Source organism: Callospermophilus lateralis, chromosome 3 (genome assembly GCF_048772815.1).
Source record: "Callospermophilus lateralis isolate mCalLat2 chromosome 3, mCalLat2.hap1, whole genome shotgun sequence".
NCBI classification, from domain to species: Eukaryota; Metazoa; Chordata; class Mammalia; order Rodentia; family Sciuridae; genus Callospermophilus; species Callospermophilus lateralis.
The window spans coordinates 156,286,865-156,300,873 of record NC_135307.1 but is presented as its reverse complement, the minus strand read 5'-3'; the positions used below and the strand labels follow the sequence as shown (position 1 = coordinate 156,300,873).

The following is a 14,009-nucleotide window of genomic DNA, read 5'->3' as shown; positions in this document are numbered from 1 at the left end:
GGAACTAGGGCTCTAACGTCCGAGGCTGATGTCCCCTCAGAAGGCCAGGAGCCTCCTCTTCAGAATGACCAGGACCCTCAGGGCACATTTGTCAGGGACCTTGCCAGCGGTCCCCCTTCCCGCAGCCCCAGCACTGGGCTTGGTCCAGCACATTAAAGGCAGAGAAGTGTAAGCCTGGGCCAGAGGGGGGAGCCAGGACACCCCTAGTGAGCCACAAGCCTCTGGGGAGGCCTATTCCAGGACCTGAGTCTGACGCGCAGGGGGATCCCCACAAGGGGGCAGAGGGGAACCCGGGAGGCCCGCGGGAGGAGGCGAGATCGGTGGTCGGGTGTGGGCAAGCTAAGCGCAATAGTGTATCCCCTACTCGGGGCAGTGGGTGGGGAGGGGCTGAAGAGACCCTCGGTTTCTCCTAAAGTTTTAGAGGAATCCTTTTTTTGTGAATTTCTCTCCGACGCCTGTTCTTGTGCTTCGGAGAGGGGCTCCCCTACACCACCCGCTTTCCTTTGGCACCCGAGGACTGAAGGATTGCGCACCAGGCTCGATCCTCAGCCCAGTTTCCTCCCCGCGCCCCCTCCCCGTCGTGCTGGCCAGCTCCGAGCTGCATCTCTGGCACAGCCCCTTGCCCGCGCGCCCCCCTGTCGCCGACCCGGGCCCACCAGCCGCGTGGTTGCAGGCTGAGGGAACCCACACTCGTCCGCGCTCCCAGCTCGCTGGGTGCACTCGGCGCGGTCCAGCGCCAGCTCAGCCCTGGGTCCCCCCAGCGCGAACCATGGAGTAGGAGGGCAGCCCCGGGACGCGCTTCTGCAGCCCGCGAGGCCGGAGTCTGTCCAGGGTGGCCTCGCCAGCCGGCCGAGTTGGCCAGCTGCGGGCCCTCCTCCCGCCGGTCCTTCCCCGCTCCTCCTCCTCTGCCGCCGCCGCCCCCGCCTCCCGGCCGCCCCCGCCGCCCCCGCCGCGCCGCCGCCCCAGGCCGAGCGCGGGCGTGGAGCGTGGGAGCCATGGCGCGCGATGAGGAGAGGGACCCCGAGCGCCGGGAGGCGGCGGAGCGGGCGAGCGGCGAGGAGGAGGAGGAAGGGGGGGAGGAGGGACTGAGCGATAGCGACGACGAGGGCGACGACGAGGAGACCGGCTGCGGCCAGGAGGAGGGAGAGGAGGAGGCGGCGGCCGGGTGGGAGCGCAGCGAGGAAGCGCTGCTGTTGCGCGCAGGGTTGCCTACAGCCTCTGTCCCCGCCGCGCCCGCCTGCGATAGGAGCGGCCGCCGCCTGCCGGGGCCGCCGCCCGGCAGCCCGAGGATGCAGCCGCCGGGCGACGAGGACCGCGCGCGCCGCCGCCGCCGCCGCCGCCGGAGGGACCTTCTGCTGAGCCAGCTCTGCTTCTTGGCCTCGGTGGCGCTGCTGCTCTGGTCGCTCTCGAGCCTGCGAGAGCAGAAGGGTGAGTGATCGCTGCTTGCCCCGAGTGGGCGCTGCGGCTCCGGCGGCTGGGGCTGCCGGGGCTGGGTGCCGGGCTGCTGCGGTCGGCAGGGCTGCACGGCCGGGCCAGAGCCGTGGGGGGCGAGCGGGCTGGGTTGACGCGCGGGGGTGCTGGGCTATACCCCGCTATAGCCCGCTCAGGGGCTTGACAGGAGAGGTCACCCAGCGCCAAGACCGCCTTAGTGGAGAAGCGGTCGGCAAGCGTGGGAGCCTGGCTGCACTGGGAACCTTTACCTGTGCCTTTGCCTGTGTGCGCCTCTTTCCTGCGAGCTGGAGGGCCTCGTGGTGGCGGTGGTGGGGATTCTTTCTCTAAAAAAGCCTCCCAGGGCCAGTAATAAAGTTGTTCTGGTAAGATTTAGTACCTGTGCCGGTAACCACCTGTACACTCGGGCTTGGTGGAGGCTTGAAGGGGGCCGGTTAGACTGCTTAACATATAGTTCTCTATATGGCACGGGCAGACCGGCCAGTTTAGAAGGCTCCTCACCGCCTTTCCTGAACAGGTGCCCGCAACTTTGGCTAGGAAAAAAGTGTAAGCCATCCAACCAGGTTTCAGGAATGGTCTTATGCTCTTGCCCTGACCCATCACCGGGAAGACATGGATTCCTTCTCCATACTCCCTTTTGCGGATTTGCTGCTCTGGAAGAAATTATTTCGGCCGGACCACTCATCACTCTGTCCACTCCTTTCCCATGCTCTGCCCTGGGTCTGCTCCTTCACACACAACTTTGGTCTTATCTTTGTCCTTGGCCTTTTTGGAGCTGAGATGGAGCTTGTGGAGAAATGTGCTCAGAACAGTTGTCCACTAAAAACAAATTCGGACTCAGGGGTGCAGCTGTCTAAGAAACAAGAACGAGGGAAAGGCTTGGAAGAATAGCTGTTGTAAAATGGTTTTATATCCCAGACCTTCAGGTGGTGGGGTTTGTGGAAAAAAAAAAAAAAGCCACATAAATGGTTGCAAGAAAAAGGAGTTACAAATATGTGCTGTGGTGTTAAGACAGACTTAGCTCTGCTACAAGGTGGTGTGAGGTGCAGAAAAGGCATTTTGGTAGTGATGGTAACATTTTTAAAGATGCCATCAATCAGAAAAGGGATCTCCCTCAAATTGGCTGTGTCCTGCTTCATGGTAAAACCAGACGGGTCCTTCAGGTCTTACCAGAACTCTCAGTCTTCATCATATATGGTAATCGGAGAGAGGCGGTTTTGGTTTCCAGCGAAGCCTCAAGACTCCACAGCTTTCTGAATCCCAAATCATCAGCCATGGGTTCTGACATCAGGAAGGGGCTGAGCCTACATGAGGGAAGCAGGACTTCTCTCCAAGGGCAGATCCAGACCTGCCAGGCATCAGCCTGCTGACTCTCACCCAGTTTTTATGAGTTAAAAGCCAGTGGATAGTCCATGACATCTCTGACAAGGGCCCTACCAAGTCAATTACATGCCGGCCATTTTTTTTTTTTTTTTCCACGTTGGGGCTCCATTAGTCACAGGGTTCTCACCACTTTCCAGGATTTAAAAGGCTTTTTTTTTTTTTTTTTTTTTTTCTGGATGGAGACTGTGACCCTATACAGTTAAGTAGATCAATGGCAGGAGTATGCTTCACCCACTCCCAGGAAACCAGGCTATCTAGAGGCAAAAGGAAGTCAAACCCTCTGCAAACTTAAAACCTAGTGACTAGACTGTCATTTTTGAAATGGCTTCCCCTGAAGTGAAATTTCTGCTTAGGTGCCACCAACTCATTTAGTTCCATAGCATGTTCCCTTTCCCTGGTTTTTTACCTTTCCCCCTTTCTTTTCTTAACCATTAATTCTCTTAACCCCCTCCCATGAATTTCCAGTTTAGGAAAACTCCCCACCCTACCACTTGAGTCTCTAATTGGGAAAAGCCAAGAGTGTTAAGAAGGATGTGGGCCAGCCTCTGTGCACTGCTAGTTGTGATTCTATCTCCAATCGCTTTCCTTCCATTTGACGTTGATGATTTCAGTATGTGATGCACAGCAGCATTTACAGCAAGACATAGTGCTTTTTGAGATAATCTGTAACAGATTAATTAATGCATGTGACTCTGGAAATGATATTTCTGCTTATGAAATCATCATTGTGCACACATAAACGTTTGGAAAGTGACTCTTACTCTGAAAGCATGGGGGCTGCTGTTCTTAATAGCCCAATATGAACTATTTTGGTGTGGATGAAAAGTTTGGAATTTAGTCTTATTTTAAAGACTCTGTGATTTAAAGAGGATGAGTGATTGGCTTAAAGTCACACAACAATGGGGAGTAGAAGATAAACCAACCTGAAGTGACTGTCTCTGTTCTCACCTCTGTTCCCTGGTATCTGTTCCCACAATGTGTGTGTAGCTTGTAATACTTATAAAATCCCCTAGGGGGGTACTTTTATAATGATCAAAGGTAATATTTTTATTTATTTACATTGAAACCTGTATAGTGATTATTCAAGATAACATTTCAGTAGCTTGTTTTCTAACACATATTGATCTCCTTCTCCCTTATAATAAGGAAAGTTATTTTCCCAAACCAAATAGAAATGTGTAATACTTATTTTATGTAATGTTACATAACATTTCTAATCATATGGATCTGAGATCCCTTTCTTGACTTCTAACCAAAGTCAGATTTGGTTATTTACTGAAAAGTTTTAGTTATAGACTGAAAAGGTTTTCAGTAGATTCAGTATTTGGTTACCTGCAGTATAGAAAAGAATCTATACTGTTTTGTTTCCCCCCTGTGGAGATGGAACATGAGGGTTGTTTAATTTAAATCAGAAAAGGTCAGTGCTGGGATCAATAAAAATCATAATTCTAACAACAACTAAAGCAACAATAACTAGAATTTGGTGGACTCTTAAGTGTCAAGCACTATACTAAATATACCTTATATGCAATGCTCTATTTAATCTGCACCCTTTTCAGACATGTGAGCCTTCAGCAGTGGAGAAAGACAAGTCCCAGGTGCCCTATTTAGTTGCTGTGGACGAAGTCCTCATTTTTGATCTCTTTTCAAAGCCAATTGAAGTAAGGTGTTAAATTTGCCTACAAGAATTTTTTTATATATTTGCAATAAAGATGGATTGCTTTGTATATTTTGAGTGGTTTAAAAGGGTTTAATTTTTCTTTGATAAGCCATCTTTTTCTAGAAGGGGTTCCAACTTAGTGCTCACTGTAGACATCCTCTCTAGAAGGTTTTCAGTGAGTGAATAGTGATTAAGAAAAATATATGTACACACACACACAAACACACACAGACACGCGCGCGCGCACACACACACACACACATATATATATATTATACATGCAAATGTACAGGTCTATATTTTTACAGATATACTGAGTTTTTCTGTGCCAGTTACTATTGCTGTGTAACAAATCACCCCCAAACTTAGTAATATAAAATAGCCAGTTTTTTTTTTTTTCACGGATACTTTGGATCAGGAATTTGGAAGAGACAGAGTGTGGATAGCTTTTTTCTGCTCCATTATGTCAGGGGCCTCAGCTGGAAAGATTGCAAGGCTGGGCGACTTGACAGCTGGATCTGGAATCATCCAAGGCAGCCTCACGCCCACAGACCTACACGTGGCCTCTCCATGTGGCTTAGTTTGAACTTCCTCAGAGCATGGCAGCTTGGTTCCAATAGTGAGTATTCCAGGAGAACAAGGGAGAAGTACATGGCATTTAAATATCTAGCCTCAAAAGCCACATATTGCCACTTCAAGTCAGTGACAGATGTCAGCATAGGTTCAAAGAGTGGGGACAGAGAACTACCACTCACTGAAAGGAAAAGTATAGGGTCATACTGTAAGAAGAACATGTGTGGTAGGAGATATAGTTGTGCCTGTTTTTGGAAGAATGTCTAGAGATTTGAAAGAGTCATAACTTAGGAACAACTGTAGACATTTCCCAAGATGGACAATGGTGATTAGAACATATACATGCATACATTTATGTATATGCATATGCACATACACATGTTTGCATGCATATTATTTTTGAAATATCTCCTGATCATGAAACTATTACCTAGTGTGGGGGCCAGAGGTGACAATTGAAGAATGGGTGGCAGTGGAGATTTGGGCTACAAATTTAAATTGCAGATCTGAGAGCCTGTCTTTGCCTTTTTGACTTTGGGCTTCTCATTCCTTAGAGGACTTAAAAAGAGAGCTGCCAGACTCTCCAGCTTCATTGCCCCTCCTCTCACCTTTCCTCTCCTTACTTTACCACTCTGACTTTTCTTTTGCTTCACAAGAGGTGAAGCCTCAGATCTCTTGTACATGCTGGTTTGCTGTGTGGGGACTGCTGAGTTCATCACTACAACCAGTTATTCCTTCACTTCCTGCCATAGGGCCTTCTTGGACAACACTAGGTTCCCCATTGTGTTCTCTAAATACATTGTATTTTTCTTCATAGCATTTATCCCAGTTGGCAATTATGTATATATTTGGTCATGATTTGAGTAACATTCTTCTTCAATAGATTCTGAGCTCCAGGTCAGGGACCCTGTGAACTATCCTCACTTTTGTCACTGTGCTCCATCATAGTTCAGAGATACTTGTTAAATGCAAAGGAAAATATGTTTTTAAAAGTTTGTTAAATTTCAGTACTTTTAATTTCTAAACTGTAGTGCTTATGATAAAAACTGGCTACCTTATGCTAGAAGCCTATTAGCCAGTGCACACTTTAATTTCATAATTTATAACTCTGACCCTGATCCTGCAAATGAGATACCTGATCCCCAATTTTTCCTGGGGTAATACTAACCTGAAGAAAGGTGGTGTGCTGCCAGGCATGGTGACACATGCCTGTAACCCCAGCTACTCGGGAGGCTGAGGCAGGAAGGCAGGAGGATTGTTAAGTTGGAGGCCATCCTGAGCTACTTGGCATGACTCTGACTCAAAATTAACAAAAAAAAAAATGAACTGGGAATCTATCTTACTTCCCTAGCATGCATGAGGTTCTGTGTTCAATCCATGCCAAAAAAAAAAAAAAAAAAAAAAAAAAAAAAAAAAAAAAAAAAAAAAGAAAAGAAAAGAAAGAAAGAAAGAAAGAAAGAAAAAGGTATTTCTGCCTGCTGTCAGTTGGTTAAATGGGTTAAATGGCAGGATTTTAACTGAAGCCTACCTGTGTCAAAACTTCATGCTGCTTCACTTTCCAGCCTTGGCTGAGGAGGATGTGACTAGGAGATGGGGAATCACCCTGCCTTTTTCAGTCAACCAAGGAGAGTAACAGAAGGTTGGTTTCATAGAAGCAGTATTTTAGAAACACATTGCTTTTCAACCTTTTCTATTTTCTGCACAAACATATATAGATGTGTCTCTTTCCTCCTGGCTTTTCTTAGCTGCTCATCAACCCAGATTTTTCTCAAAGATTTCCTCTACTTGCAAGCCTTGAATCCTTGTGGGAAGATTTTTTTTACCCTGGAGGGTTGGCAAAGCCAAAAGAATTGCAAAACCAGCTATTTGCTGAGAATTCCAAGGCCTGGTGGAAGTTGGCGGATAGGACAGGATTTTGGCAAACTCTCTTTTTCTGTAAGGAGATTTCTTTTCCTTGAGCACAAGAACCACCCATCCCGACATGGGGGTATTAATAGTATGTAGTTTTCATAATGGGGAAACTGAGGTATGGAGAGTTCAGAAAATGTACATAGAGTTGTAAAGCAATGGGTTGTGCTGCCAGGAACGTAATTTGAGATTTTTTTTTTTCCTGGTCTATTCCTGCTTTCTGTTTCTGTAGTTTATTGGGCAATTATTTTTATTTGTTGTTTGCAATTGTTTAAAACAGGGTTTTATCCTGTAGGATTTGAGAATGTGAAGTGTTAAGGACTCAAGTGGAGGAGGGTTTTCTATGAGCCAAGTGGTGATGGGGGGCCATGGGTCTCTTAGGGTTCTGCCTGTTTTCATCTTATTCCTCTTTCTGCTTCAGGGGTGGCTAAGCTTTTCACTGTTGCTGCTTCTGGGGACATCACATCCCTCCTTGGCACCACTGCCCCTTCCCCCACCCTTGTAAACTATCCTTTTAACCAACTCTCTTCAGTGGAACCCTTTGAGGGAGTGCCTGCCTGGATCCCCAAGGGTCTCAAACATAGGGACTTTTGTCAGCTCATTCGTTATACCCATGGAAGACCTTTTCCTAGTTGCTGAGGTGACTGTGGTATCTGAGATGGGCACCCAGAGTGTCATTCTCCTGGTTTAGTAAAAAGAGAGACATCGAACAACTAATTTTCAAGAATTATGAGAGATACAAATGAGAAATACACTGTGGCATGGGGAAGGTCATAGTGGTCAGTAGAAACTAGAGCTTGGAAATAAAAGGAACTGGACTGATTAAGAATGGGGAATAAAAAAGCAAACATAGAAAAACAGACAGTAAATACAGGCAGGCAGTTTATAAAAATGCAGTTGCAAAGGGGCAGTTGACATAAATAAAACATTGTAATCTTAAACATCAACAGGGAAATCTGAATTTAAAAATAATGAAATACTAGTTTTCAGTTATTAGATAGGCAAAAATTAAAATGTGATAATATGGAGTGTTGGTAAAGCTTCTTCTCTCTTTTACTTCAAATGAGGGAATAAACTGGTACCCCAGACACCATGGAGGACTGCAATAACGTGATGAGATTTTAGGCAACAACCTTACATGAAGCCATTTAAAGAGATTGATGTATAGAAGCGATTGTTATAAAACCTGTGTCCATTTACTCACCACTCTAGAAGGGCTCAGTAAATTGAGGATAAGATAGATGTCAGGACAACTCAGAGGCTTGGAAGGCTGAGGCAGGAGGCTTGCGAGTTCACAGCCAGTCTTAGCTGGAAGGAATAAGGGAAATTCTACACCATTTAGCAACTCAGTGAGACCCTGTCTCTAAATCAAACACAAAAACAAACAAACAAACAAAAACAAGGCTGGGGTTGTGGCTCAGTGGTTGAGTATCCCTGAGTTCAATCCCAGGTACCAAAAAAAAAAAAAAAAAAAAGATGTCAGGGCAAGGAGAAAGATTTATTTGGTAAGCTAGCAAGACTGAGAAGAATGTGGACTAGGGTCTTGAAAGACCATTTTAACACAGGTTTTAAATCAACCTTGTGCTTCTAGTTTCGGTCTTCGAAATGATGTAGGGGTAAGTATCTAGAAAGGCATAGGTTTTCTTCCTAGCAAACAATTAAAGTGTGGTTAAATACATCAGGGAGGCTGTGGGGCTAGGTTTTCTTTAAACTGTAAGCATGACTACAGGATTAGAATGGTCATATGTGAATTTCTGAAATGTGGGTAGAAACTTAACCTATTTTCTCCTATGTACCATGGAGCAGGTCAGTTATGACCCTTTGAACTCAGGAGTTTGAGGCCTAGGAGGAGAGCTGGAAGGAATAAGGGTAAGCCTACGCCATTTCTGGAGCTTTCCAAATTGGTCTAAGTTGCTTATTTAAATCATGAAATTTAGCAATTATTCCTTTCTTGTCAATAGCTCTTTCTTCCTAAGAGAGAGAGAACAAATAAAGTCAGTTCATCTGTGACCTAGTTTGGGGAATTTCCCTTTTGCAACATTCGCAACATTTCTCTTCATTTTCCCCTGTGTATTTCTACATTGTTTGATGTTAACAAAAGTCGTTTTCACTTTAGTGAGCTGGGCTGCCACCGGAATTTAAACCTGAAGAGGACAGGAAAGAACAAAGTGGGTGAGAAGCGGTGTGGGTAAGGAGTGAAAGAAGGTGTCACAGATTGACAAATTGTCAGGAAGTCAGTAGTGCCATTTTCCAGACAGAATGTGAAACAATGAAGTTTGGATATTTTGACTTTGCAAGCTGGTAGAACATCTAGAGATGAGAGTTGAAGATCAAGATTATAAGCAGTTGCAGCCACAGAGGAGAATTTGTGAATGGTGTACAAGAGGGGTGGAAATTTTTCTTTGGTGATATCTATGGTTGTCAGTCTTCCCTGCAAGTGATAATTACCTGGGTAACTTTGAACCTTACTCATATCCAAGTCTGATTCCCTAGAGATTCTGGTGTAATGCTTTTGCAAGCTGGGCATTGGGATTTTTTTTTTTTTTAAAGTGATCCAGTTGGTACCAACATGAAATCAATGCTGAGCACCACTGTATTAGATTAATGTTCAGTATTTACCTTATCACAGCCATGGAAATAAATGTTCTTTGTAACTGAGCTGGGAAATACACTGTGCTTAATTTTCCTGTGCTGAATGTAAATTAATCTTTACTTTTTGCTTAGTTTTTGAAATCCAAACTTTTCTCCACTGGCCTTGATCAATCTCTCTTATTTATTTATTTATTGCAGTGCAGGGGATGGAACCTGGGGCCTTGTACGCGCTAGTGAACACTCTGAGCTACATTCGCAGCCCTTCCAGTTTCCTCTTAATAAGTACAAAGAATATCATTAATTAAAACTATTACTCACAAAAGTTTTCTTTTAGAATAAGTATTTCCCAGGCTGTCCTAGTATGGACAGGTTGCTGGTTAAGCTTGCTGTCCAGCTGTCCTCTTGCCATCCCCCTTCAGCTCCATCCTGCACATATATATATTTAAGTATATATATGCTTATTCCTGCATTTGTGGTGTGCATTTTTGGGGACCACACATTCCAGATGTCTTTTACAATAGGGAGTGTGGAAAGTTAAGGGTAGAGAGACTTCATGTGTTTGAAAATATATTCGTTCTACTTCCATGCTTACTCAGTAGTTAGGCTGTGTCAAAAAATTAAGCTAAACACATTTTCCTTGGGAATTTGAAGGCATTTCATGGATGTCTTCCACCTTCCAGAAGCATTTGAAAAGTCTGTTGCTGTCCCAGTTTTTGGTTTTGAAATGTGTTTTTCCCCTCTTAAGAGCATGTATATTATTTGATTTTTTAAAAAAATATTCTAATTTGTTATATATGACAGCAGAATGCATTTCAGTTCATATTACACATATATAGCACAATTTTACATATCTATGGTTGTGCACAATGTAGAGTCACCCTCTTAATATGCTATTTGCTCCTAATGTCGATCTTGTCACAATTATATGAGTGGGGGAGATCTATCTTCCTTTATTTCCTGGATCTTTCACCAGATTTTGATAACCGGGAAGTAAATGTCACTCAAGTCTGGGAACTTCCCCTTTTCTCCATCCTCAGTTCTGTCCCTCTTTCTTGATCATTTATTATTTGGATGTTTGACTTTCTGGATTGAGCTTCTAATTCTCTTATTTCTTCACCCATTTCTTTCATCCTTTTGCTCTAATATCTATAGAATTTCTTAACTATGTCTCCCAACTATGACACTGAGCTCTTAATTTCTGCTATCATATTTTTAATTTTCAAGATCCCTTCTTTTTTCCTTTTGCAAGTTAATTTAAATAGCATGCATTCCACTTCATTAATACAGTATCATCTCTTTTATCTCTGAGAGTATACCTAGTCTCTGAAGCTGTCTTTTCCCTCTCTGGACTCTGTTTCTCCAAGTTGCTATTCTTGTGGTTTTGTTCTGTTTTTTATATTATGCGCTTTCTTCAAACATCAGGTGGATCTTGGGCATCTACTAGCTACATATCCTTTGGTGGAGCCTTTGCAAAGATTATTGGAATCAGCAAAGGAGGGTCTTGTTGAGTGTGAGTGTCCCTGTAAGGTGATCTCACTGGGTCATTTCATTGGGCAAAGCTCCATGTCTCTAGTTTATCATCTTTATCAGGGGTTGGTCATGTTTCCCAGAGAAGGATCTCTCTCTCAATGTTCTGTCTTAAAGGGAAAGACCTGTTACCTCTGGGAAGAGGAGGGAGGAAGAGAGAAAGCTGATGTTGGGGGAGATTTGTTCAGCAACATCTCTTTCCTGTGCTGGAGTTGTGGCTCAGTGGTAGAGCCTTGCATGTTTGAGATACTGGGTTTGATCCTTAGCACCACATAAAAATAAATAAACAAAATAAAGATATTGTGTCCATGTATAACCAAAAAAAAAAAAAAAAAAACTTTAAAAAATCTCTTTCCTTCCCAACTATGAATGTGAGTATGAAAGGGCTGAATAATTTATTTGGAGACATTGAAAGACCATTCCAAGTTATTTAAGTCAGCCTGCCTGCCTGCCTTCCTCGCTTCTACCTTACCATCCTCTTCTCTTTTAACTACTGGCTCAGGAGGCTGAGGTAGGAGAATCACAAGTTCAAAGCCAGCCTCAGTAACTTAGTGAGCCTCTGTCTCCAAAATAAAAAGTTAAAAAAGGGCTTGGGATGTGGCTCAGTGGTTGAGTGCCCCTGGGTTCAATCTTGGCTTAAAAAAAAAAAAAAAAAAAAAAAAAGACTAACTCTTGGGAGGACTAATAGGGGCAGGAGGAAGGCTTAGTCTTTAGCATATCCTTTTTTAAATTGAAATTTTTGGGGGGAGATTCACATGCATATTTAAGAAGTAATATCCAGACATCTATTATATATTTTCCTAGTTTCCTCCACTTGTAACATTTTTCAGAATTATAGCATAATATCATCCCCAGGACAGTGACATTGATACCATGCATCTATCTAATTCAGATATTTATTCATGTGTCTGCATTATGTTCCATATAATTTTATTGCCTATATAGATTTGTAAATATACCACCACAGTCAAGACACTGAACAAGGATCCCTCTTGTTACTCTCACGTGACCATACCCCATGTACCTTTCACTACAAAAGGTGCAGTCACATAACTTACACCACCTATTTCAATAATAAAGTTAATTGAAAAAATTAGGAATCTAAGAATTAAGGAAAATACCACTCTGGAGGTTATTACCTGCTGCACAAAAAATTGTTTATAAGTTGGTCCAGAGAAAGAAGTGTCAAGCCAATCTGCACTCATAGTATGAGGGTGTGGAAAGCTTTTTCAATTATAGTTTTAATCACTCTCAGATATGTAACCCCAGCTAAGTGCCACGTGTGTTCTGTTAATGGTTTCTTTGTGATGGATGATTTTCTTCTTCTGTCATTTGCATGATGTTTCTGAATGAACGCTCCATGGAAGCAGTTTATTCTGGTAGTTTGTTCATTCGGGCCCTGGAGTCTCGTGCATGGCAATGTTACTTTCACCACCATTTGTTTCCTGGAGTATTGGAGGTGGAGGCTCACTTAGGGCCTATAGAGGAAAGGGATATGCCCTTTCCTAGGTTCATATATGAATACACGACTGAGTGAAATTCCACATCATGTATAGTCACAAGAATAGGAATTAGAATAAGTTATACTCCATGTGTGTATAATATGTCCAAATACACCCTACTGTCATGTATATCTAAAATGAACAAATAAAAAAAGAGTGTTGTTTAAGCAGAAGTACTGGATGTTACAGCACTTCCAGCTTGCTTTAGGACATAGTTTACATCATTGGCTCACCTTCCTCTACCTTGATAGTCACCTCATGTAATCATTAGAATGATTGGCTGTTTTGATAATGAGTAGACATTATTTTTTCTTGTCAGGGGTCTTTGAGCTTACAAGTTTTCAACTTTTTTTTTTTTTTTTAATACCTGCTGTTATAATTCTGGGCTGTGATGTGAACATCAATTCCAAAGAAAAAAAACTTCCTAGGACCTTAACAACCTAGGTTTTGATAAACTGATGGCTTAGGACCTCCTGAATAGGATTCCAGTTTGATGGTTTAAATTCACAGATGTGTTTAGGGCTCTATGCAGAAAGTAAACTCATTGTACCTACTTTTAATAAATGTAGGCATGAATTCAGGTCAAATCTAGTGTTTTCCAAATATTGTGGTCAGTTTCCTCCCTTATATTTATCAAAATTTATGCTACAGTGTATATAATATCATAGATCTTACTTTAAAATTTTAAGTTAAAAATTTAATTTTTAAATTAAAAAATATATAGAACAATATATTACCTCCCAAAATCTTCCTTGAACTATCCCTGTGTGGTCACACCCTCCAATCCTCCCTGACCCTGATCTGTTTGTTCTCTGTCACTACAGTTTTGTTTTTTTAAAAATGTTATAAAACCATTTTTATATCCTAGTCTATAATCTTTTGAGACTTGTTTCTTTTACTCAGTTCTGAGTCTCTCATATTCAACTAGGTCATTTCCTGAATCAATAGTTCATTCTTTTTTTTTTTTTTTTTTTTCGGTCTGAGGAGTTTGCCATTATACAGGGAGGTCAAATAGTCACTTTTCTGTTGAAAAATATTTGTGTTGTTTTTAATTTTGGTAATTATGTATACAGGTGCTTTAAATATTTAGATTTAGAATCATAATTTTTTTCTTACCTTTTTGCAGTGACTAGGACTTTCAGTACAATGATGAATTTCAATAGTCATTCATGCCTTGTTCCTGATTAGGGGAGAAACATTTAGTCCTTCACTGTTAATTATGATGCTTTCTGTATGTTTTGCATAGATATTCTTTATTAGGTTGAGGAAGTTTATATCTATTCTTAATTTGCTGAGATTTTTGAATATTGGTGATAGTTATTAAAGTCTGTCAAATGTTTTTCCTGTGTCAATGAGATGCTCATGTGGTTTTTCTTCTTCAGATAATTAACATGGTTTTTGAATATGGAATCACC

The 14,009-nt window shown here is 42.7% G+C and overlaps 1 protein-coding gene across 1 annotated transcript in view; it reads left to right on the top strand.

Annotated features, from left to right (window-relative positions):
- The first annotated feature begins 967 nt into the window (after window positions 1–967).
- Window positions 968–14,009, top strand: part of Slc24a3 (solute carrier family 24 member 3) — a 518,418-nt gene continuing 505,376 nt past the window's right edge. Inside the window, exon 1 of the mRNA XM_076851476.2 lies at window positions 968–1,428. Coding sequence (XP_076707591.1) covers window positions 996–1,428 — 433 coding nt within the window. The 5' untranslated portion in view covers window positions 968–995. The remainder of the gene's footprint in view (window positions 1,429–14,009) is intronic.